At 44.8% G+C, this 27,088-nt stretch overlaps 1 protein-coding gene across 1 annotated transcript; it reads left to right on the forward strand.

Moving 5' to 3' along the window:
- WNT3 (Wnt family member 3) lies at positions 4,292 to 25,620 on the forward strand. The gene is made up of 4 exons (XM_021378001.1): positions 4,292 to 4,371; positions 17,654 to 17,895; positions 23,141 to 23,406; positions 24,676 to 25,620. The coding sequence occupies exons 1-4, from the start codon at positions 4,292 to 4,294 to the stop codon at positions 25,153 to 25,155; spliced, it is 1,068 nt and encodes a 355-aa protein (XP_021233676.1). The 3' UTR covers positions 25,156 to 25,620.

The raw sequence follows: 27,088 nt of genomic DNA on the forward strand, positions 1-27,088 counted from the left end.
CTTTTTGTAGCAGACTTGCTACCCAGAAAGTTCTGGATTTAACCTTGAGGCTCCTTTCTCATCAGCAAAACCACACATACCTATGACCATTGATCTACAGCAAACCTATTCCCCAGAAAGCTCTGGGACTTACCTTGAGGTCACCAAGACAGCACATACCTATGGCCACTGATCTACATATGCTCTTTCAGCCTCTGCCATCTATCCTTGCTCACACAGCCCTCTGTGTAGACCACTTACACTCCACCATTCTATTCCAGCCTCCCCTGTATCCTGAGCTTCAAAATGATGAAAAATTACAATGCGCAAGAGGTCATCCTGAGATGCTTCTTTTCAGGTGAAGTCTGAACAGAACCCTACAAGTTATCTGGAAATACATGTTCCGATTACCAACCGATGGGACAAGTGTCCTCCCCTTCCAGGCAAAGATCTCCCCTTTAAGAATAGAGTTGACTTGAACAGAAGAATAGAAAGTTAATAGAGAAGAGTTTAAAGCTTTATCACACAAACTCCCTCCTTTTATGCCCATTGCTTAAGCTGTGTCCCCACATTATGGGCCAATGCTATTTCAGGAAAAAATTATGTTAAAGACAGCCTTTATGGCCTTGTATTTACCAAAGACTGAGATAGGTTTCAGTGCTGGCTCTCTCTGCTCTAAGTTATCATTGTCTCTAAAAGAATACATGGCTTAGGGCTTCATGACATGATGAGAAAGACTAAACCACAGGCAGAACCATCTGTCATTCTTTCTATCCCTCAGATACAAGGACTAAAATACCAGTTTTGCTCATATGTTTAGTAACAGCAGTACTATTAATAAGAAAAAATATTTTTATTATCAAGTCTGTGATTCATTGCTGTTCCTTAATGTTCTAGCTCAGGTCTGCACAAACAGAGGGTGAGATGCTTCCTTCCCGAAGGAACTAATAGGAAACGGCTGGAACTAATTGTTTCTCAAGTTTTACAAGCAATAAATACAGGCACAGATAAGGAACCTGAGCAGTCAAAATCATACAAGTTGTCACTGGCAAAGCCAAGAGAAAACTCAACTGTCTTGAGTCTGGGTATGACCACAGCTACTACAGGTACCAGTGTTTTGAAAATGCAATCTCTTGTCTTTTAAACAAACTAACTAAAGAAAACAAAGCAAAAGCCAATGCAGAAATCCCAGCCCTTTGGCCATGAGACCTTCTGAGATATCTCGGCAAAAGTTTGGTACAAAAATGCTCATAGCATTATCTGGAAGACAGAAAATGTCAATTGAGTGATGCAGGATTTCAATAACATGGGTTATGAAGAGTTTGTGAAAAGAAGGAAAGTAGGGGTAGGTGCATGCAATGTCAAAATAATGGAGCGTGTCTCCATATCACTGGTGATGGAGCATGTTGAGAACATACAGGGAAATATGAAAAGATGCCCCTGTCCAAAGAACAGAAGTGATCTAATATCTGCGGACATCCTTCTTTAGATCACTCTGCCCAGGTGTTAATACGAGTTGCTGTCTCTAGGTTAGGTAAGGACACACTGTCTTGGTGTGTCCAGCTGAAATTAACTGAGTTATGGAAAACCACAGGGAGAAGAGGAAGACAGTTTGTTAGAGGCAGGGAACATAAAGGAGCCCCACTCACCAAGCAAACTGAGAAAAGTTAATATTACCAGTCATAAGTTAGCAGCAAACACTGCCCTCAGAAATACAGAGGATTTGAGTAGTTTAAAACAGAAGGGACTTAGATGGCTTATTCATACTTTGGGGAAGGATTTCTTCATCTCTTTACATTCTTTACAATAATGATTTACTTTAGGACTGATGGCTAGAGCCATCAAAAAAACAGTTTCTTGTTTTACCTCCAGTTAAATACTAGGACCAAAATTTAGGTCTTCAAAACAATGAATTCAGATGTTTCTGAGACTTGAAACCTCTGACGACCCCATTGGTACTGAGGAACCCACCTTCTCACTTTCAGTTTCTGGCCATGCCCGGAGTTGCCTGAATGTGCAATTCAATATTTAGTGCCCAAGAGCTCATATGCAAGTCAAGCCCTCTGGTGCCATTGCTTAGTGCTGCACCATGGATGACAGGTCTTGCATGTCCTCTGACTTCCCCAACACAATGCCTGAATCCCCTCCATCAGCAGCAACCCCACATCGTCCATCTCTTGCTGTGTGCTTTTAGTCAGCCTCTTTGCCCCACGTTGGCTGTGCAATAAATCCACCCAGGGCAGCTGAGCTGCACCTGGAAAAGCTTTAGTTCCTAGGATCAGGGTGTTGAAACACATGGTGAGTACCAATCCAGGAGATTCCACAGTCCCGTCACCTTTGTTTCTTATTTTGTTCAGTATATTCTGGAAGAAAAAGGAAAAGAATCTAAAAGGACAAAAAGTGACAAAAGTTAGAGCACCATCCTAGGTTATGACTTCATGGATGCATGGTATGAATGAAGACATCATTGAAAACCATCACTGTTTTTCTCATTTTTTCTGCTCATTGGATGACCTCTGTCCAATGCACAACTTTCTGGAGTAAACAGCAAATAAAGTCTCGAGGTTTGCGGTCTTGAATCACTTTTCTACATTTGGTAATATGTAGGTATAACGATTTCATGACTTGATATTTTCTTGATTTATAAATTGTAGTGTCAAGAAATGGATAAAGAGCACTTCTTGTCATTCTTGATGAAAAGAAATATCCCACCAAGACCTTGATGATGGGGAGATCCTCCTTCTCTGTTGTCTGACTGTCCACACGCTCCAACCAATCATTCAATTCAGATGAAATTCAATTCAGATTGAATTTCTGCAGTATTTTGGATCCTCCCCCACTCCATCCTATGGGATGCCAATGACCTGTAGTATCACCTGAGATATCAAGCTTCCATCTCCCTTTTTTTGACATTTTAATGGCTGCAGTACATTCATGCATTACTTTCAATCATAATTTTGTCTATGGAGCTCCAAAACATTGGCCAGACCAGGCTCTTGCTTCAGATCCAAAAACTTAGACAGTAGATTATACCTGTGCCACCAAATTCCCATTTGAAAATCACTGCTTAATTAAACTGAAGTGTTTGAATTCAGTAAAACATGGCTGGAGTTGGGTAAGAAATTTGCTGGGACAGATTATAGCTAAAATCTATAACTTTCAAAACTAGGAGATGCATTGGGCTGCCCAAGATCTTGGACTTCTGCTACAACAATTACCCTGCACCAAATTGCCATCACCTCGTCCCTGCATGATTATAAACTGGGCAGATCCATTGCCTCCAATGGAGCTGTGGTAGCTGAGAATTCTATAATTTCAATTCAGGATATTCTAAGATTCCAAGGTTCTATTATTCCAACTCAGGATACTCTTTGATTTCATAATTCTATGACTCCAATTCAGGATATTCTATGATTCCATAATTCTATGATTCCATGATTCTCCGATACCAGTTCTATGACTCCACGATTCTACAATTCATCCTTCTGCATTCATAGACGCATTTCACAAGAAAAGGAATAGTGGGACATCTTCCCACTCTTGACATGATATGGAATTTTTCCTCTCAAAGAAATCCAGGCTGCCACTGCCTCCTTCCTCCACCCATCCCATCCCACAGTGGGCACTGCAAAATTCATTTAAAGTTTACAGTCAGTTTTGTCCATATGGCTCAGAACAATGCATGGATAAAAGAGGATTATTTTGCTTCCTTGGTGCTCCTGCAAGGGTTAATGCTCACATCCGTCTAAAGAATAAGTTGTCTATCTCACCCCCACCATGAAATTAAGTGCAATCACGGCCGCCCTCCATCCTTACCTTGCAACGTCTTGGCCAGAAGTCTGTGCATCCTGAGTTTCTTGGGGGGGAAAAGAAGAAAAAAAACAAGGAAAAAAAGAAAAAAAGAAAAAAAAAAGGAAAAACCCACCACCAATCCCACTGCTTCTTGCAAAGATGGTTTGTCGGTGGGAGCGAGGAACAAAGTTGTGGGGTGGAGGGGGAGGAGAAGATGATTGACAGCGCTGAGCGGAGACTCATCCCTCACCTTGGGCCATGCGGTCTGATTGGCTGCCGGCTGACATCCCCGAGCCCTGCACTTTTTAATAGACGCTTTGGGATGATCTACGGGGAAAAGGCTTGGAGAGGTGTGTTTCTGACAAGCCACAAAGTCATCCGCACTTCAAGGGACTTTGTTTCACTCTTTTTTTTTTTTAATTTTTTTTTTTTTTTCTGGAAGGGGGGTGTTCTTCATTCTGACACTTAATGTTTTGCTGAAAACTTCGCGGCGATTTTCCCCTTGCACCAGCGTGGACTGATGGATTACCACCTGCTTGGATTAATTTTGTCTTTTCTCTTCAATGGCACAAAGGTCTTAGCGGGTTACCCCATTTGGTGGTAAGATTCCTTCCCCCCTTCCCTCTTTCTGTGATCGATTAATGAATTAATTAATTATTAGCTATGAGATCTGTGTGCATGCATGTTTCTTTTCACCCTGAGCTGGCCATGATTGCATGTTCAATTCTAAGCTTAATTTCTCCAGATTCGCCTGATAATTAATGAAAAGTTTGGGGATGATTTTTAAAGGGTAATGCCTACATTTCCCCTTGCACAAATGGAGTCTTCCCCACCACTCTTAATTTCTCCATTTTCGTCACTGTAGCGATAGGCATTTGTTTGAGATGTTAAAGGATGTGTTTTTATTTTCTTGTGCAATAGGAATTTTGGCTGTTGCATGGCTGTTTCACAGCTATTTCCTTCCTTTCCAATAATCCTTCAAAAAAAAATTAATTCTATTTTCTTTTTGGCCACTGCAGTTTTTTGGACTTCTTTCTCTTCTTTTGTTGCATTCTGTTCTGTGAATTTAGTCCAGCAAATGATCTGAGAACGCAAATGGCACCTGAGAAAATGTTCGTTAGCAAAATTCCTCCAAGATGGGTTTTGTTCTTTCTAATTATGGAAATGTCACTTATTTTCATGTACTAACAATAATAATAATAAAAGAATAGGTTATGTCTTATAATAAATAACCTGAGTTACTTATTTTAAAAATAAATATAACAATATAAATAAATATATTTGCAAAAACAAGCAGTTAAAAACCGAAAAGAAACAGAGAATAAAACATTTGAGGTCATTTAAACAAGCAGTTGCATAACAGAATATTTCAGTTAATTTCCCTCTTTATCATGTAGGATTTCTCACTGGAATATATCTCATTAAGTTTCTGTGTGTGCCAGGTGGAGGCTTTAGACCTAATGATCCACACAGCAAAGAGGGAGAGGTTGGAATTGGTGCTACAGAGATCATTGGGTTATTTCTGTCTTTTTCCAGAAAAGTCCCTTTTTTTTAATTTCTGAAGGAGATCGTTTCAGTGCCAACATGGAGATGGCAAGAAGTAGGTGGGAGTGAACTTGGAAATGGACTGCCATGTCTGGGAGTATTTAGGGATGTGGACGGAAAGCCGATGTTTAAAATAATCTGCTTATTGAGAATGAAAATACGCAGTTCCCAAAGAGAAAGACCAAGAGTACAATGAGAATGCTCAGGAAGCATTTAACAGCTCTGCAGGTTCATGAAATGGCTAAATCACAGCATGTTTTCCCAAAGAATGAAACGCCCCGGAACTGCGCGGGGCAACGGGCTTCTCCGAGTGAGGAACCCAAATCTCCTGGACAAAAAGGTCTGATTTTTTCTGTGAAAATATCACCATTAGAAAAATGTCTCTCCCTGTTTTCATGAGAAGATGGTGCAGAAAGGTGCCTGCCCCATGTCCTTGCCTTGCTACAAATCCCTGAAGTTCAACCCAAATGAACAATGCAGAGGACACGTAAGATGGACAGAAATACTTGGGGCATGGCAAGCAGAGTCTATGGAAAAGGATCAGATCAAACAAGATATCTGCACTATTTTGTTCAACACATTTGCATCTTGCATTTTTCTCAGCAATTGCGGCTTTATCCAAAGTGCCAGAGCATCTCCACTGCTCTAAAATGAGAGACCCGCAGGGTCGAAGGGCAGGGGATGGGCTCTGTGATATGTCATCTTCCCAGTCCATTGGTCTTTAGGCAGCTTCTGGCAGTGAGCCTGATTCGAAGGGCTCAGCACAGCCCAAGACACGGGCAGGAAGCAAAGATGGAGCACAGCATCAGCTCCGTGCCCTGCACTGGGCTCCTACACCCATCCAGGTTGAGTGGGACAGGAGATGGATGGAGCTACCTGTGCTGTTTGGCCATAGGACCAACTCTTCTTCACCTAACCCTAATACTACTAAAGTGAAAGGAACAAATGGGGCAAATAGGGGAAAAATTGTCTATATGCTACCTGTGGGAGTGCTGGCATAGAATCATAGGATCGTTTGAGTTGGAAGGGACCCTTAAAGGTCATCTAGTCCAACTCCCCTGCAATAAACAGGGGATATGCTTCCTCAGACATGTGTGCAACGTTTATGCTGTCCACATTACTACTTCTGCAGGAGAGATGGAGGAGATGGAGAGATGTGGAGAGGCTGTGGAGACACAGCACTGCTGCTCTTCCTACACCATCAGGTGGAAGAAAAGTGTGCAGCAAGGCCATAGTTGGGATGCACAGCCTTGGGTCATGCCAACAGACCTCTTAGGTGACTCTTAGGAGCTCTTTGAGGCCTAAGAAGACAACTCCAGTAAAAAACACTGAATGCTCTCCTCTTCCATCAGCATTATACTCCTTTGAATGGGGAAAGCACACTTGAAAACCTCTGGCAGGGGTCTATCCAGGGGAAAGGGGCCACATTCAGAGCCACAGGTGGAAGCAGGAGGTAAAGAATTCAGCCCCAGTTCTCTCGTGGCTCCTGAGGACACAATGTCAATAGAGCACTGCCCATAACTGTGACTCACATAACGCATACATCTGCCCCGTATTTTTTCATCTCTAAGCAGGTGGAAGAATGGCCCATTGTATGTTATTAAATTTAATTCCATCCTTTTCAAGAGAATCTGGAGGCCTTGGCAGCTCTCTGAGGTTCCCAGTGGCATTGGCAGCTAGGAATTTAAAAACATGTCCTCACTCATCCCACTGTATCTTCCTCCTTAGGAAAAGCACTTATGTGAAAACCATTTGAATGCAGGTGCAGTTTGAGGTGACATGTAACTTGTCTTCTTTAGCTTTCAGTGTCTCATTTGTCTTTAACTGTAAGTTGACTGCTTTCCATTTGAATCATTCATTAAAAGCACTATTTGATGAAGTTAAGTACCTGCCTAAGGGAACCTGTGCAACAGAATGGGAAATTCAGGGGTGACTTCAGAGGTACCACTAGCACAGGGCTCATTTAGTCTGGCCACAAGGATACAGAGGGTCCAACAGCAGCCTGTGGCTCAGCTTGAGCCTGGTTTGGAATGCAGTGGGTTGGCATTTGTTCTGTGAGCACACTTTTACTCTCAGTTTTCTAAAGAAAATGGCTCTAAACAGAGCTGGAAATGGAAATTGCAACCACTGTAGCTCCGAAGAATTGTAAATCACTTCTGAAAATACTACAATGAATAAATTGCCATGGCATTTACCTCTCAGGAGGGTAGGATCCAGCTGGATGCAAATCACCAAAGAATTGCTGCTGATGGAAAGATGTTGCCTCTGTATAGAAGTAGAAGTAGACCACCAACTAATCTACCTTAAGTCTGATCTTGAGAAGGATGATACCAGACCTTCAAAGGTCCCTTCCAACTCAGTCAATTCTTTGACTCTATGATCTGACCTCTCTCTGTCTGTAGACACAGCCAAACAGTTCATACCATCTAAACACCTATTTTCCAATGGCTGTTTCAGGGATGAGGTAAATCTGATGTGAATCAGCCCCTGCGTGTGTGCGTAACCCCATTCATTACCTGTGATTTTCCTAAAGGGTCTGAAACAGGAAGGATTTGGCTGCATAATTGACATACCCCATATATAGATAGTTACAGTCTATGTTCCTTAAATCACTCGAAGTTTAATTTTAGACTTCTGCTGGTAGATGTGATTCTATTTTTTTTTTTTTTTTTTTCTGATTTGGTCTAAAGTTTATTTTGTGTCTACAAATACATGTGGCTTAATATTACTCAAATTTTGAGGTAACGTTGCAGTAATATGGATGCAATAAAAAGCATCTGATATGGGGTATTGGGGTGTATTACTTCAGGTTGTTTCCTGGAATTTTTCAGGTTAATGGATTGTTGGTGCAGTTGCTTTGCCACCTCTGAAACCATGAAAGAACTCCGATTTGCTCAGCAAATTTTCCATGATAAAAGAACCAAAGTCTTTCCTTTCTTTCCTGGGTTTCCTCATTTGCTAACTTGTCTTTTTTCAGTCCTCTGAACCTTTCTGGTTCTAATTAATCTTACAAATGTAACTGAGTCTCACTGGCACCTTTCCCACTACTTGGACCTTTTATTTTTGAGCAAGAGATGCTTTCTCTGAGCCACTGAGCATCGCTTTGGCTCAGGCACTGGCAATTTTCCCAACAAATAGATCTCTCACATTTAGAACAGAAGGGTTAATAATAGCTGATAAACTCAATTTTTTGTCCTGATCCCATTTCTGTGTCTCACAGCTATCCAGTTTTCCTGGATCTACTACAGATTTTCCATACCTCAGCTGTGCAGTTCCCTTATCTCTGTTTTCCACTTGAATTCCTTCCCTAGATTGTTGATGTTTTCAACAGTTTGGTTGTTCCTTTTATTGTCCTTGTTAGATTTCCAATCATATATTTAATTTCCAATAGATTGTTGCACTGTGTGCCCTCTGACCTCATTGTCTTTGGTAATAAACAGATTAATAGGTTTTACTCAAATACATGGGATTTATGTTTAACAAGTTGTTTATGCAGTACACTGAGTCTTTACATGGATGGCGGTCTCATACCATGATGCCAGCCATTACTCAACCTTTGAAATCTTGTACCAAGGTATAAGACTGAGGTAGACATGACATTGCCTTGGTGGTATCCCCCACCGTACCACTCATACTAACATACTTAACTGCACTGTAATAATTACTTTTATGTAGTCCAGTCCATGTCACCTGGCTCAAAGTTGTATAGCTACATCCTTAACAAGCATCCGCTGTGTTATGGTCTGGTGGTTTTGGTTTTATATCTTTGGTGTCCAGCTCTGCCTGTTTTTAGTTATGACTCCCATTTAGAATCATAGAACATTAAGGTTGGAAATACTACTACAATCACCAAGCCCAACCTCAACCCATCCCCACCATGCCCAGCCTTCTCTTTGAGTCACACCAGGCTCCAGGATTCTCATTAATAAGCCAACATCCTGGTTCTACCTGGCATTACATATTGTACCACCTAATAGGAAGTCCCTATCCCTCCACCCAGTTTCCCAGGGTGTTTTAAACTCAGTTAATCTCAATATACCCAATAGTAGCCAGAAAGAATGCCAGATCCACGGTGATTAAAGACATTTCAGGGTGAAATTTCTGAGCAACAATCAGTCTGTTAAAAATAGATACAATTTTTTCAGTTTAAGGACACCTAATCTGCACAGAATTGATATAGGTTAGGCATTTTATTACAACTGTCTTAGAAGTGGACATTTCTGGGACATGGTTTAGTGGGTAATATTGGTGGTAGGTGGAATCTTGGACTTGGTGATATTAAAGGTCTCTTCCAACCTTAATGGTTCTATGATTCTCTGATGCTATTATGAACGGTTCTTGCAGTTGGTAGCCTGGTGCTCAATGATTGACATGTAGATAGTTCAACATATACAAGCTCTGCACCTTTCTGCTTGGTCGCTTGACCAGATTTCTATGGACATGCTGGTTGATTAGCAATGGAAGAGGAGATCAGGAGATCTTTTCTCAAAATAGAAAACATTGAGAATGTCACTATTTCCACCCACTACTACATCCCAAGGTCTGTTTGCAGTCTGATCACTGTGTTCTCCAAAAATGGAATACAAAATGAGAAAATCCTAGAGACAAGCCAACAGGAACAAGCAACCAGAAGCGCTGAATTGCTTCAGATAAGGAGACAATATTTACCTTGGATTTTTAGCTTGTGGAAATTCAGTTATGAGTGAGTGCAATACAGATCTTGAATGATGATGGGGGTGTGCCTAAGAAAAGAAGCTCAGGATCGAAGAACCTAAGATTGCCAATGAGATTATCAGGATGAAGCTCGAATTTTCACCACCATAAAACATCAGCACTAATACTAGATCTGGTTTCCAGAAGATTCATCTATTTTTATTCCCTGTTGCATCTGGCATAAAACACTTTAATATCCAGTTCATCCAGATGCACCAGAGCTCAGTGTCTCATTCTCAGCAGCATCCATTCTAGATCACACCCCAAAGTGTGGCACAGATGGGTGGATGCAGTCATTCCAATAGATGCATTAAAATACATGTTCTTGTAGCATCCAAACATCGGGCAAACGATTTTTGATAGCTTCAGTGCCTCACAGTGGGTGATTTCCAGACATTAGGCACTAAATACTTAATGGTTCACCATTGCCAAGGGCACTTCAAAGCGTCACCCAACTGGAGGGCCCTACCAGCACCCGGCCATGGAGAGGGAGTGCATCTCAGAGGAATTTCAGTATCTCGCTCTGCAGTGCTGAAAATATCGCTGTGTTTATTGAGGTCACAGCCTGGAAGACCCGATTTGCATATGCAAATCATATGCATTTATGCAAATTCATGGGTGAATCATATTATCGCGGCCCCTGCAGAATACATTCTCTCCCATGGCGAATCACTTGATTGTGTTTTCTAAATGGAGGGTGACATGGCTTTGAGCAGGCATTGCTGAACATAACATTTACATCTGATACACGGGGCATAAAGGAGCCCAGTGCCTGGACACGCACCCTCGTCAGCAACTTTATTCAGGCTGCATCGTTAGGAAGAGTAGCAGAGCCCAACTCCCAGCCCTGCCCCCAGCTCCAACCCTTCTGGCTAGCAAATAACTCAGAAACGAACCTTGGGAGATGCCAAGACAAAGAGGTGGAGGCAGATGCCAAATCACTTTCAAGTCCATGACAGAGCCCTGAGTCACCCAAAGTAGAGCAGCTCTCCTGAAATGGGCTCATCTCACAAAAGTGCTGTTGCTGCAGCAACACTAATCCACAGGGCAGTCAGCAGAGATAATGCGAGGGATGCAACAGCGGATTCGTCTGCTTCACACCATGCTCAGACGGGAGGAAATTATAGGAATCTGGAGAGATCTTCTTGCTCTGTTTTGAAGCTCTTTGTTGTGGCAACTCCTCCAGCAAAGGCTTCTGACATTAGAAGGAAGGTTTGCACAGCAAAGGGCTCAGATCTGACCCTACTCCCTGCACCCTGGGCAATCTCATGGGCTGAGTTATATGACTATTTGCCCAAATTCCCTGCCCAGGACAGAGGAGGGATTGCTCACACAAGACCACTTGAGACCCTTTGTTCCAACTGGCCCATGCACCATGTCCATGCACTCAGGTCCTGCCCCTGATTCCTTGGTAGAAACACCAAGAATGACAGATGTGGAGGTCAGGATCAAGCAGAAAGAGACTGGCTTCAAGGGAGTAGACAATATGGAGACTGCAAAGAGGATTGACAGTAGCAAAGGACAGGGTTGTTCCTTCAAAAGAGGCAATTCCAGGGATAGGAGGACTGAGTGTGGCTGAGTGAAGTGTGTGCAAAGGGAAGACAACTGTGAAATGAGAGATTCCCTCACTAAACAGATTTTAGGGCTGGATTTTCAACAGGTAATGTCAGGCGATAAAAGCCAGGACAGGTGTTAAAAAAACATGTTTGCTGGATGTTAGGAAAAACTTCTCTGAAAGAGTTGTCGGGCACTGGCATAAGCTACCCAGAGTGGTATACAGTCACCATCCCTGAAGGTGTTCAAGAACTGCAGAGATGTGGCACTGAGGGACATGGTCAGTGGGCATGGTGGGGGTGGGTTGAGGTTGGACTTGGTGATCTTGGAGGTCTTCTCCAGCCTTCATGATTCTATGGTTCTATGATTCTGTGAGGATGATTTAGTTCAATTTGTAAATGTGAGATTTGGCCTCAACAATTTCCATCTCAGTATGGATAGTTCCAGACTGGGGAGAACATGGAGAGGAGAAAGGAGAAATGGGAGATGGTGATGAGCGCAACCCTCCTGCCCAAATCAGGGTCAGATAGAGTGCATTGTCTGGGACCCTGTCCAGTTGGGTTATTGCTATCACTTACCTGCCCACACAGAACTGCATAAAGGCAGAGCTGAACACTCAGCTGTTGGACTCATTCATCTCCATCTATGGTGTCACAGTCAAATTCTTCCTGAGCAATGAGAAATGAATAGTACAGACCACGACATTCAAGGATTCCAAAACAGCTTTTCTGAACAGCTTTGTAAATAGTGGGCAGGGTTCTGGCTGTATGGGTAAGGTGCATTTTCCTGTGCTAGCTTGCATGAGAAAAGCCTCTTTGGCTTCAAACCACTCTTCATGTTTTGTGGACAACATTTGCGGAAATCATGAGTGAGTAAAAGCCATGTGTAGGCACAACTTAAAGCCAGGTGTCTGACTACATGTCCAGACTGTGCTCCAGAGAATCTCATCCAGAAGCAAACAGGTAAAGTGGGTCAGTGGATCATGTTCTAAAAGTGAATAATTTTCTATTTGTTACAAAGGGAGCCTGAGTGACTAGCTGAGATGGAGATGTCTGTAATAGACTTCTTGCCCACCACTATACACCATGATGCAAAGCTGCTTACTGTTGAGTCAACACCCTATCCATCCTATTGTATGGACTATCTCAACCCAGAAATGGGACTTTCACTGGCTTTTTCTGAGCCTCACGTGGTTCCCATCAGCACAAAAAATCATAGAATCATTATGGTTGGAAGGACCACTAAGACCATCCAGTCCAACCATCAACCTATCACTCCCGTACCATTTCTCAGCCTGCTGAGAATATTCTTTTGAATTTGATGTTGGTAAATCCATGTTGGCAGTTCCCAGTTATATTCTTGTCTGTGATGTGTTTGGACATGGCTTGAAGAGGATTTTCTCCATAATCTTCTACATCCTGTGCTGTAGTTTTCCAAAAATAACTACGGAAGCTGGTGTACCAGTTCTGTTCCAAGTTTTCAAGATCTAGTGTTGATCACGTTCAAGAACACCCAACGGGTAGACCCTGGGATATCTACAACTCAGATTTCTACAGTATTCTGAGGGTGAGCAGAAAGCATTTCCAAACATAAACATTGGTTAACCTAGAGAAATCTTCAATAGTACCTATTCAAAATCCTTAGGAACATGGGCAGCATACATGGAATGACATGGTATTTTCAAGGATGTCCAATATGGAACATAAAAGGAGATTAAGAAAGGGATTATATTTACATTATTTAAATTATTCTGAGATTCAGGTTTATCATTAGCATGGTTGGAATAAATGATCTTAGTGGTCTTTTCCAACCTTAATATTCTGTTATTCCATGAGTGGTCATGGTGGGGATAGGTTGATGGTAGGAACTGATGATCTTGGAGGTCTTTTCTAACCTTAATGATTATGTGATTAGGAAACACATCTCCCTGAGAAGATCACTTTCATCCAACCTTGGTACTTCTTGCTTTTCCACTTGCCAATTTGCTCCACATTCTCCTCTCTCCTTATGGCATTCCAGTGTCCAGGAATACATATTTTCTGTCTCTAAGAAGAATTACTGGGCAAAAAAAATCCACAGGAAACAAATGAACTTTCCTCAGTTTAAATTTAAGGGAAACACTTCAGCCTCCCATACCATCAGCATGCATTGGGAGGATTTTCAGCATGGTCATTTCTCCATCCCCTGCATTATGGGTGCTGAGGTTCATACGTGGTCTGTAGTTATCATATTATTTCCAATCACTGAGCTGACTTTTAACCCAGAGGGCAGAAAAAAAATTCTCTTGGCAACCACTGAATTTGATCTTTTTACCCTAAGAGTGAGAAATTCATTCATACTGGCTCAAACAGAAAAGCATAGACTGGATTTGAAGACACCCAGTGTTAGAGAATCTGCAGCAAGCGTTGGACATCTGTCTTTTTCTTCGACACTCGTGCCTTTGCCTTTTGCAGCTCTGAATTCCCACTCACCGCCCATTGTCTCGCCCTCTTCTGCTGCACAGAAAGTCTTAATCTCACCACTCTCCTCATTTTAACTCAATAATCTCTCAGAAGTCTTTCCAATAGACCAATCAAACTGTCAACATAAGCCACTGCCTCAGCTCACTGCTATTGCTCTTTTGTCCCCTCTCCATGTTTAACATCCGATTTACAATAAGGAGGAGGCTTAAAACACTCTACTTTCTGCAGCTTCATGTGCTCTTGACTGGATAAGACAGCACACACTTGGCCAGAACTCAATGATGAGAACAGGAATACAAAACCATCCTTAGGATGGACAGCAGCAAAATCCTGTTGGAATTATTTTAGAGGTATTCATCACCCCATGCTCTCATACAGCTGTTGGGTTATGGGGATTTGCTGCCTCGACAATTCTCCCAACAACTGTGCCAATGGGAAAGGACCTTTTGGGTTCTACACCCCAATCTCCCATTGGGGCAGTGCCATCCCCAGCATCATCCCAGACATTGGGTACAACTGATCCCTACAAGCACCCCACAATGGAGACCTCCATCTTGATGGCAACCTGGCCCAGAGCCACACCTTCCATCAAGCAGAATTTTTCCTAATGTCAATTGAACTTCCAAGAGCTCAGCTCCATCAAATTTACAACTTCATCACATGGAGCTGTAGGTAGTTTTTAGACACCCCTCAGCCTCCTCTCCTCCAGCCCAATTCTGTCCTCCTCTCCTGCTGCACCACATGCTCTCAATCTCTGACCATCACAATCACATCTACTGGGCTCTGCCCACTTTCTGTACATCTCCAGTTCATCTAAAAGGACAGTTTCTGCTCTGGTGTCACCAACACCAAGAAGAGGGGACAGAAATTCCCCTTGATGTGCTGAGTCCAAATTGGGATAGCCCAGGAAGTGATGTGCCTTGTAGGTGTTGAGAGCAGCCATTCATTGGATACAAGCCAGGCACAGAATCATAGAACATTAAGATTGGAAAAGACCTCCAAGATCACCAAGTCCAAATCCAACTTATCCCATCACGTCCACTAACCCAAGACACTCAGTGCCTCTATGACGTCAGATGGCACCACTCTCACACTGGGCTACTTACCATCCCCACAGATTATTTAATGGCCAGCATGTGTGATGCAAGGGAGCAGTACATGTTAAGTGTCAGATGTGCAATAACTGTAGTTATTGTCTGGCATTGCTGCGACCAGCGTGGACTGCGTACTCAAGAACAACTGCAGAAGAAGATGGTCCTGCCCCAGAATTAGGGTCCTATCACCAGGATATTGCTCACAGACACCCAAGTTTGCATCTCCATGGACTCCATCCTGGCTGTTCCTTCTCTGGATTTCCCTTGACATTTTCTAAACCCATTGCAGTTCTTCCTACTCATGACTCCCTGGGATTAAATAATTCATGTAATTCAGACTCTGCAGACTGCTACAGGGCAAGTCTCTTCTTGCCTTCTCTGCTGTCCATCCACTTCTGGTGCTTTGTCTGTATTGCCTGAATTGACCCTTTTAAGTGCATAGATCTGCCTCAAATACAGAAATATTTTTTTTTTTTCTGCTACAATGTTTCCACCAACCCAGCATTTTCAGACCCACCACCCTACTAGCAGTGGGGTAGTATTGCAGCACAAGTCTTGCTGAGCCCTTAGGAAACTGGCTGGAGGACCTATCTCATGGACCTCATGTCTTCTCTCATGGGAGGTTGCCAGCCCCGGGGTTGATGTTGGAATTAAGGTCAAACATCCTACGTTGAGTGCTCTGGACCTGTTTGATGCAGAGCTTTGGAAGGACATTTCCTTCTCCCCTTTCAAACAGATGTGAAGAGGAGAGAATTTAGCAATGCAGCAGTTCAGGTTCAACCCATGTGCCAGCGATGCTCTGGGCTGTCCCTGCATCACTGGAGGACTTCCCAGAAGGCCACATCACTAGGGACCAAGAGGGAATGGAACACCCTGAGCTGTCCCTCTGGGAGAGCTCTCAGATGGTTCTTTCCCTACTTATACCCAACCACAGTGTTGGGAGTGAATCTGGGTGAACATTTGCATTTGTAAGGGTTTAAGAAAAGTTTCTGGACGCTCTACAGAAAAGATCAAAACTCAAGGCACGTCCAGTAGAGATTAAATAGTGGGTGATTTATGAGCAAAGGCATGAGATTCACTTATATTATCCAGGTCACTGGCAAACTGCATTATTCCTTATTCTAATTTTGTTGTCTTTCTGCCTACTCAGTCGAGACCTGGCATTTCACAAGCTAAAATGTGCATATATATTGCATGTTTTTACTTGCAAAAATATCCCTCATGCTGCTGTTGATCTTTAGACAAACCCAAAAATTTGTGTTCACAAAGGGCTGTTGTCAGCAAACTATGAGAATTAAAAAATATTCATATTCTACTTGACATAATATGTTTTAGCACAGCTCTAAACTGGCCAAATCCTGTTCCTTTTAAACACTTCTAGGTCAAATTTCTCACAGTATCATAGATTTTTCCAAACATTGGCCCACATAGAAGATGAGTTTGTTTGGAAAACAGGGGAAAACAGTGGAAAACAGGCGAAAAGAAGGGAAAACAAGGAGGGAAAGAGGGGGATGGAGGAGGAAGAAAGAGAAGAAAAGAGGAGAAGGGAGGGGAAAGAAGGGGAGAAGAGCAGTAAACAGGAAAAAAGAGGGGGAAAGAGGGGAAGGGAAGGGAAAAGAGGGGAAGGGAAGGGAATAAAGGGGAAGAATGTAGGAAGAATGATGCCATTTGGTCTGCACAAAACCATTTCCTCCCAGGGCTCCAAAAGCTCATCCCTGGCCAATGGGAGCCATGGAGGTCAGCTGGATCCTAACTCTGCTAACTCCAGTGCTATTGGAACAAAAGGAGTCACTGGCCTGACAGACAGTGTCGGGACTCCTGAGAGATTTAAGGGATTAAGCAGAGAAAGTAAAAAAGGGATTTCCCATGTGTTTGCCATAGGCACTCATGCTCCTTCTGTTGTGCACCATGCTTGCACACATGCACACAAAAGCCCACCAGGATGTGCCCCTGGCATCTCAGATGCAGATTTGGAACAAGTTTTGTTCCATCTTTGTGTCTCAGGCGCAACACAGGGAATCACCAGCCTGTAGGTCCCAGGAGGTCAGAGCAGAGCTGCAGCACCCCAAGTGCTGGGGGACTTGGGGTGGGTGGGGACAGCTGAGCCCTTTTTCATGGTACTTTCTCCCCCTGCTCTTTTGGGGACACTCATCTGTTTGTTTGACATCTGAAGAAATGACACTGGGAACTGGTTGAGACTTCTAGAGCACTGCTCTTGTGCTGTCTTAGCATTTGAGCTGGGTATCAGGATCACAGATTCATAGAATCATAGAATCATTAAGGTTGGAAAAGACCTCCAAGATCACCAAGTCCAACCACCAACCCATTCCCACCATGCCCACTGACCATGTCCCTCGATGCCAACATCTCCACAGTTCTTGACTAGATCCAGGGATGGTGACTCCACCAGTTTCATGTTCCAATGTCTTTTCTTCCTAAAACCCAACCAGAACCTCCCCTAGCACAACTGACAGCTGATTTCCCACCCCTCACACTGTCCTCTCTCCTTGGCAGGTCCCTTGCTCTTGGCCAGCAGTACAGCTCCCTGGGGTCCCAGCCCATCCTCTGCGGCTCCATCCCCGGCCTCGTCCCCAAGCAGCTCCGCTTCTGCCGCAACTACATTGAGATCATGCCCAGCGTGGCCGAGGGAGTGAAGCTGGGTATCCAGGAGTGCCAGCACCAGTTCCGAGGGCGCCGCTGGAACTGCACCACCATTGATGACAGCCTGGCCATCTTCGGGCCTGTCCTGGACAAAGGTAAACAGCAAAGTCAAGGGCTTGGGGAGCAGGCAGAGCCCTGGCATCTCATCTCCATTTGGCTTTCCAAACACATATTCTTGCTCCTCATCATCATTCCCTACTGAATGTCCATCTTCCTAGGTCCACCAATCAGGTACTCTGGAAACTTGCACAAAAAGGTTGGAAATCCCATCAGCCTTGGCTTTACACTGAGAAAAGTGAGATGTTGGATGCACCTGAAACACCAGACTTGTGTGGTCTGACCACTAGCCGAATGTGGTCTGAAATGAAATGGAGGACTTCGGTGTCAGATTCCACATCTCACATGATGTGCAGTTAGGAAACCAAGACATTAGCACTTCCATAAAACAGAATAATACAGTAGAAAAAACTTCCATCGTATCCCATCCCATCACACCCCATCCCATCCCAACATATTCCATCTCATCATCACCTATCCCATCCCACTTCATCTCATCTCATCCTATTCCATCCCATCACTTTCAATCCCACCCCCTCACATCCCATCTCTTCCCATTCCAGTCCATCCCATCCCATTACAGTGCTAATAGTGACCATAAGATTCGATTCCCTTGTGCTCTGTCAGGATGCAGTTGGGATAACTGCTGCCTTTACAATCAAATAATTTGCCACAAAGCCTTATTAACACTATAACTTGTTGCCTAATAAACACGTGTCCTAAACATCAACACTTACAAGATCAGAAGGTCTTAACTTTCCTTAAAACTATTGTAAAAACTATAAGCACATTATGAAAGAACTATTATAGCACTCAGGCACTGAAAAAATCTCTCACCACCACTTCTGTCATCATTAAAGCACTAAAAAATTTGGATGTGAACTATCCTCCCCTTAATGAGCAAACTGAACTTTGAATTTATGAAGAATATTTTAAGATTCTTTCAGCTGTGGGGACTGGAGCAAAGCCCCGCACACGGACATGTCTCAACATCTCCACGCACTCTGAGCTGACAAAGTAAAATATCACCCGTAGCTCTGAAATCATTCTGACAGATGGAGTAAAATTATTGAGCACATTTGGTGTAGAGTTTTCCTGATCAAACTAGGACATAACAATGGAAATGCTCCCATTGGTGGGCTGCTGAGCACTGACCCATTGAGAGCTCTGCCCAGATCAACCTGGTTTCCATCTATGTGCCACGGCCCTACCCAAAATTCCAGCTCATGGAGGTTTTGTTGTACCTGGTGAGCCTTTCATTTCCTAAGGCCACTGATTAGCTTTCTACAGGTTTTCTTTTTTGCATGTCTTTTTCTACCAAAAAAAAAAGAAAAAAAAAAACCCACAAAACCACACAACACAACCCCAGAATCTGGGGTAAGATCATGTTTTTACAAGCAAATCCTCCAATGTGATTTATACTGCAGGTGTGCAGTCTGGGGCAGCGTTAGGACAAGGAGGAAGGAAAAACTTGCTTTCCCCTCTCCTCCCTCCCTTTTCTTCTTAAAACAAGGTCAGTTTTTATGAAAAGATGATGTCTCTTCCAGCCAAGTCTTAAACCAAAGCCAAGGCTGAGCCAAGAGGAGGTTCAGAGGAGAGCTTATTGCTCCCTACAATACCTCAATGAGGTTGTAGTGAGACAGGGTGCATCTCTTCTTCCAAATAACAAGCAATAGGACAAGAGGAAATGGCCTCAAGTTGAGCAAGGGGAGGTTTAGGCTGGATATGGAGTCCCCATCCCTGGGGGTATTTAAGAGATGTGTAGGGATGTGGTTTACAGGTTAACGGTTGGACTCAATGACTTTGGAGGTCTTGTCCAAAGTTTACAGTTCTATGAATGGGCAAGGTGGTGTTGGGTTGGGATTCAACTTCGTGATCTTAGAGGTCTTTTCCAACCCTAATGATTCTGTGAGTGGACATGATGGGGCTGGGTTGTGTTTGGACTCAATGATCTTGGAGGTCTTGCCCAACCTTTATGATTCTACAATTTAGACCTGGCAGTGCTAAGTGAATGGTCGGACCTGATGACCTTGGAGGCCTTGTCCGGCCTTGATGACTCTATGATTCCATGCCATGAGCAGCAAGGATTGGTGCTTCTCCCTGTCCCCTTGCAGGGCAGTGCTCGCTGTTCCTCTCCAGGTGCCACCAAGGTGTTCCTCAGCCCTGGGGCAGCTCAAGTCCATTTTTGGTGGCACCAACCCCATTGCTCGCTGTGGTGGGGCCAGGTGCAGGAAAGGCAGCTGGGCCTGGGCTGCCTTTGGGGTCCTTGTGCTTGGCTAAGCCCCTGACACGAGCAGTGAAAAGGCAGACCGCACCAAGATAACCCATGGCTTTTCTCAGCCATGACACTCGCAGTCATTTGCATCTAAACAGGGGTGTGTGGGATCAGGGGCCGTCTTGATATAAACTCAACAGCTTAAAGGGAGGGGGAGGGAAAGGAGAGAGGGAGAGAGAAAAATAAGCTTATACCGATGAGAAAGAGCTAAGCTTCCTCCCCTACTGTGAGGCAGGGCGAGCGATACCATCCCAGCACTGCGGTCGTTTCAAATTGCTGCACCATTCACACGCCCTTTAGCCATTCTGATCCGGTGGCGGGGGGCTGGGGAGAGCCATCAATAGGGATTTCCCAGCCCGGCTGGCGGGATTGGAGGGTGACGGCAGGACAGGGGAACATTGCCCCGTTGCTACGAGGTGCTCCTGGGGAATGCCAGTGCTCTGTGCCGTGGGTACGCTGGCCGGCGGAAACATTCTGCATTATGCTGGTAATACAGTGTGACACCGCGGGAACAATGGCAAATTGAGTGTCCCAGCAGGTAACGGGCCCGGCTGGGAGACAGTCGCAGTGGTGCACTGTCAAGATCGCTCTAATCCTCCCTCGCCAGCCCCTCCCCTGGTTCTGGGAACTCTGCTCCCTCATTTCATCTCTGGGAAATTCTCCCGGCTCCTCGCCCAGACCCAAGGGGAGAATTTCCAGGCGATGCGGTTGTGTTGGCAGCTCATTCCCTGCCCCAACAAGGGGCTGCCATGGGCCGGGGTAGGGCACAAATCGGGGTGGGTGCTGAGGGGCCCATGTGTAGGAACCCCGCCACTACTGCGCTCCTCAGGGTGAGCCCTACAGAACGTGCCCTTCATCCCATGCCCACTGCTCTTCCACCCCATGATGGAACACGATGGCATGTCAGCAAGAAGAGGGGCTCGTGTCCTCCCCCTCTGCCCTGGTTTGGGGCCAGGAGGACTCACCAGCCCATCTAATTTGATCTGCTGTAGATCAGAGCCCACCCAAATAGCTTTTGTTGGGCTGAAAAACTGGAGCTGGAGCAGTGATTTTCAACCTGTGGCCCCACAGCCCCCAGTGGTTCCCCTATAAAAAGGTAACAAAGGAAAACAGTCTCTGCCTCAGTAGATGGAGGCTGGGTCTCTGCTGTGGAATTGGAGCCACTAAGGGCAAGGAGAAAAGAGTTTGAATTAAAGAAAGTGAAAAACACAGCACCGCTTCCAGCCATAGGGTTTGGGTTTGGGTGGAGCCAGAAGTTGGACTCTGGTCCTTGTGGGTCCCTTCCAGTTTGGGATATCCTATGATTCCATGGTTCTGTGATCCAAGGCAGTCCAACTTCACTCAGCTATTCCAGCACCCAGGGAGACAGGCCCTTCCACCCACCCACGTGGAGAGTGCTTTGAGACAACCCTGGCACCAGCATGAGGTGACATTAAACTCAATGCCTTCATGATAGGAAAAGCACCATTTAATCGCTAGCTCAAGAGTGGACAAGGCCATCTCCTTTTCCATCCTTTAAAGCTAGGTCAGGGCCTTGAATGACTGCTAATGGCCTGTCCCAGTTCTCCGCATTCATTCTCCATTCGGCCTACTGACCCTACACATGTTGCACAAGGGATGCAGGGAAATCAGTCCTGCATTTTGTTCTCCATGGCCAAGTCCTGATGGACTGAAGAGCTAGACGATTTTTTTCTTTTCCAAAAAATGTTCTGCAGTTTCAACCAAGAACAGCCAAAGAGAACTTCAACAGAGCTGGATTGCAATATAGCACCGGGTTTTGGTACTTCTAACACCTCCTAAGTTTTGTCTGGTAGGAGGAAGACAAGAAAATCTGTCTTAATGACTTCATGCCAGCTGCTGATTTGAGTGTGCTGAAGAGCCACCCATTATGGCACTTTGGCTGCTGCCACTCAAAGTGCCCATCATTTCTGGGACAAGGCCCCACAAAACTGACTAGAGAATGGGAGGTCCTGAAGGTCATGGCCATGGGTGGAAGAGGTGATGGACAGGGATGCTCCAGTTCAGCAAACCCATTGTACTTTCATCACACACGCTCTCGTCCCTAGCTCCAGTCCAACCAGTCTTACTGGGCAACTTATTTATCCCCATCTTCAGCATTCAATGCTGTCAGGATTTTCTCTGTTGAGCCTATCAAAAACCATTCACTGCAACTGTGCACCTGGAGCATGCCAGCAGCCACAGACTAGAGCTTTGTCTGCTTTATCACACTGAAGTTTCACCTACTTTGATTTCCTACAGGATTATCCACTAATTAAAGAGCAACTGCAAGGTTAATTTAATGGCTAACAGCACCCATTGCTGTGAAGTCACTTGGTTTAGTTTAGACACATCTAATTGCAATCACTAGCTTTTAGGCTTTGCTCTGCAGTGGTCTACCCTGTATCATCTGAAATCTTTCCCCCATTTCTTATGGATAGCAGTTAGTTACTTGTAGATGTAGTTACTTACTTGTAGGTGTCCCTATTCATTGGAGGGGAGTTGGACTAGGTGACTTTCAAGGGTCCCTTTCAACTCAAATGATTCTACAGTTCTACAGTTCTATGATCCTACTTGGGTTGATGGTTGGAGAGGATGATCTTAGTGGTCTTTCCAACCTTAATGATTCTACAATTCTATACTTCTTCTCTCCTTGGGCTGCGTCCCTGTATCCTCTTTGGGTTTCCAGACCAGAAATTATGAAATATAGCTACAGAATCCTCAATGGGTTTGAATTGGAAGAGAGCTTCAAGATTGTCTACTTCCAACACTGCCATGAGCAGGGACATCTCCCATTAGATCAAGTTATTTGTTAATTACTCTGGAAAATCTTTCCTTAAGCTAGAGTCACACTTTTACCCACGTATTTCAAAGGGCAGTGACAGCCTGTGGGACCTGGTTCAGAGAAAAAGAAGTAAAATAATGCCTCGTTTTACTGAGATTTTGGAAGAGGTTGGGAAGGAGCAAAGCACTACTTGGCACATAACCTCATGGGTTCTGTTCCTCGCCAGCCACGCGAGAGTCTGCGTTTGTCCACGCCATCGCGTCAGCAGGCGTCGCCTTCGCTGTGACCCGCTCCTGCGCCGAGGGCACGTCCACCATCTGCGGCTGCGACTCCCACCACAAAGGGCCTCCGGGAGACGGCTGGAAATGGGGCGGATGCAGCGAGGATGCCGACTTCGGGGTCCTGGTGTCCCGGGAATTTGCGGACGCTCGAGAGAACCGGCCGGACGCGCGCTCGGCCATGAACAGACACAACAACGAGGCCGGAAGGACGGTGAGTGCTCCGCAGGCACAGAGCTGCGTGGGCATCCCTGCTCTAGGTAGTTGGGCTGTGGGAGCTTCAGAGGTCCCTCCCTACCCCTAAAATTCTGTGGATAGATACATAGACAATTAGAGCAGCTCTACATCACGCATATCCACTGCAACATACCCCAACAGAGATGTTTATGCCTCCCACCAAAGCTCCCACCCACAACCGTATCAAGGTATATCAGGAAACATTTGTTCTCCAAAAGAGCGGTGATGCAGTGGCACAGGCTGCCCAGGGAGGTGGTGGAGTCGTCGTCCCCGGAGGTGCTCGTGGGGATGTGGCACTGAGGGACGTGGTCAGTGGGCATGGTGAGAGTGGGTGGGGTCAGGCTGGGGGATCTTGGAGGTCTTTTCCAACCTCAATGATTCTATGCACTAGCCTACGCTTTCCAGACAAAGCTCAGCTCAGATGTTTGAATTCAGTTGAAAAAGGGTTGGGATGTAAATCATAGAATCATTAAGATTGTCTAGTCTAACCATCCACCTCCCACCAACACTGCCCACAAAGCCATATCCATTAAGTACCACATCTCCAAGGTTCTTTATCACTTCCAGGGACAGTGACTCCATCATCTCTCTGGGAAGCCTGTGCCAATGCAACCACTCTTTCAGAGAGCTTTCTCCTAATATTTAGCCTGAAAATCCCCGGGCCCATTTTGAGGCCATTCCCTCTCATCCTTTCGCTGTTACCAGGAGTAGAGCCCAACCTCACCCCACCACAACCTCCTTCCAGGCAGTGGTAGAGAGCGATGAGCCTCCTCCATGTAATTATGAATGAAAACATCAACTAACAAAAAGATCCAATTATTCATAAAGCAATACTACTTAACATGTGCAAAGACTGAGCAATCTAGTCCTATCTAATGACTATTAAAGCACTGAAAACCATTAAAAACACATTATTTCTTAACCCATTTTGTGTCAGTGTACAGTGTAGGATGGGACATGAATAGCTGCTTTCCTAGATAAATTAATGATATCTTTCAGTATGCAAAGGGAGGGGAGGTGGGGAAAAAATAAGGTAATGGCTGTAATTTAAGCTTGAACAACTATTTGCTCTCAAATATTGTGCCATTTGTAGCAATAAAGAGGGGGAGAAATGCTATCTGCCCTTAAGGTTCACTTGGCATGCCCTATTGTGAAGTGCCCGCTTTAGGATTCAAGTTAAGCTTTTAAAATAAAGAGAACCCAAGGAGCGCGATCCCCCTCTGACTGTGTTTTCTCTCCTGGACAGACCATTCTGGACCACATGCACCTGAAGTGCAAGTGCCACGGGCTCTCGGGAAGCTGCGAAGTCAAGACTTGCTGGTGGGCGCAGCCCGACTTCCGAGCGATCGGTGATTACCTGAAGGATAAATATGACAGCGCTTCCGAGATGGTGGTGGAGAAGCACCGAGAATCTCGGGGTTGGGTAGAAACTCTTCGGGCTAAGTATGCGCTTTTCAAGCCACCAACAGAGCGGGATTTGGTTTACTATGAGAACTCCCCGAATTTTTGCGAGCCCAACCCAGAGACGGGCTCCTTCGGGACAAGGGACAGAACATGCAATGTCACCTCCCACGGGATCGACGGCTGCGACCTGCTGTGCTGCGGTCGGGGCCACAACACCAGGACTGAAAAAAGGAAGGAGAAGTGCCACTGCATCTTCCACTGGTGCTGCTACGTGAGCTGCCAGGAGTGCATACGTGTCTACGACGTCCATACCTGCAAGTAAACGTCATAAGTCTCCAGCTGCTGGGAGGCCGAGAGCAGGGCCGGGGGCTCCCAGCCCCAACGCGGTGGCCTCACACTTCAGAGGATGGCATAAAGAAATCCTAGTGCTCTTGGCCCTACCAGTGCTCCCTGGCCACATCCCTCCGAGTTCGGGGCTCGTGTTAGCGTGGCGTGCTGACTCTTCCTGGCAAGCTCCTCCACAACATGGACCAACGTAACAGAGCTCCAGTGCCAGTTCTCATGCGCCAGTGGTTTGACATAAAAGTTGCAAAAAATGTCTAAAACATTAAAAGCTGCGTTTTCTACTCCATTCATTTCTTTGCCCGTGGGAAGAGTAGCACGTTCTCCTGAAAGAGCAATAAAATGGGTGAAAGACCCCTCGTACGGAGAGCACAATACTCAAACCTGTGTCTGGAGCGAACCAGACCAAAACTCACAGTCCCTCTTCTGCAGAGCACAACAAAGAGCTACCGGATTTGAACCATTCGTTTTTTAAAACAAAGACCACGGGAGAGCTCTACAAAACCTCCACATTTCAGCAATCAGCCATCTGATCTGCATTCTATTTAACGTATATATTAAACTCAGTGTCTGGAAAGAGTCCAAGTACCTGACTTTCAACAAAATTCCTTTTGTTCTTTTTTGTTGTTTCACCGTTCTTTTTGTTTTTAATCAAGAAAAGGTATTTAATATTAAATAGAACATTTATTGCCTTGTAATTATTTTACTGTAGTCAGGTATTCTAGCACTGAATGGAAGATCTTTTTCCATCAATCTGCTGTATCCAAAGTTTTGTATAAAGTTGTAGAAGTTGATTGTTTTTTTATTTTATATTCAGAAAATTTCTCTTTTTATAAGCATTATTTATTATACAATGTATATACTTGAGTTAACTAAGATTATATATTATATAAATATATATATTTGGAGAAAAATATATTTCAACTTGCATTTTTTGTGGTACGTCATTAAAAAGAAGGTAAAAAACCAAGGACATGCACTTCCCAGCGTGTGTCGTTTGCCTCAAAATCCTTTAAGTTCTGCTGAATGGTATCTATGGGAATGGTGGCTCTTCTCCATTATGCACAGCGAGTCACATGAAAGCAAGACAATGATGGTAAAACACAGCCAATGCATGAGATTATAAATAAAAACCTTAGCAGTCAGCCATAGAGTGCCACCTCACAATGTGCATACACCACTAGATTAATCTAGATTCCCCACGCCATTTGATTCCCAGAAAAGCTACCCCAACGCTTTCCAACAGGATAAGGGAGGGGATGAAGAATTTGGCCATTACAGCTCAAGGCAATCCAGTTTTCAAAAACCTTTTACAAAACCACCCTTGCCCAGGCACAGCAAGTCATTCTCTTTCGCCACCTGCAGGAAACTCCTTGAACGGAGACCCACAGAAGAGGTTGTGCCCATCATTTTGCTCAGGTTTTCCAACTTGGACTTCTTGATGAGTGATGCAGCGTGGGTGGGCGCAGTCACACACAAGCATCTTTGAGGCTTCCTGGTCAGTGCGAGGTCCATTAAGCTAGAATGGACTACAGTGGTCTCCTTGGCCAGCTCTAGCACTACCGGTGGTCTACCCGTGATCAAGCTACCCAGATTTTGGGATCTATTTGTTCTGTCCATGTTCAGTACAAACTATTTAACATCCCTCTGCCTACCAGCAACCTGGGAATCACTTCCCTGTCTTAGAATCATAGAACATTAAGGTTGGAAAAGACCACTAAGATCAAGTCCAACTGTTGACCCAACCCCACCATGCCCACTCATAAAATCATAGAACATCAAGGCTGGAAAAGACCACTAAGATCACCCAGTCCAACCGCTGAACTGTCACCACCATGCCCACTAAACCATGTCCCTAAAAAGAGACTGACCCCCACCTTGCTACAAACAGCCTCCTTCCTTGACACAAGGGG

Source organism: Numida meleagris, chromosome 26 (genome assembly GCF_002078875.1).
Source record: "Numida meleagris isolate 19003 breed g44 Domestic line chromosome 26, NumMel1.0, whole genome shotgun sequence".
Taxonomy (NCBI): Eukaryota; Metazoa; Chordata; class Aves; order Galliformes; family Numididae; genus Numida; species Numida meleagris.

Bases quoted from the DNA above. Each gene is read 5' to 3' on its own strand.
- WNT3 (XM_021378001.1), top strand. From the start codon at position 4,292: ATGGATTACCACCTGCTTGGATTAATTTTGTCTTTTCTCTTCAATGGC. The intron at 4,372-17,653 runs GTAAGATTCCTT...TCTCCTTGGCAG, and splicing joins GCGGGTTACCCCATTTGGTG to GTCCCTTGCTCTTGGCCAGC. The intron at 17,896-23,140 runs GTAAACAGCAAA...GTTCCTCGCCAG, and splicing joins CGGGCCTGTCCTGGACAAAG to CCACGCGAGAGTCTGCGTTT.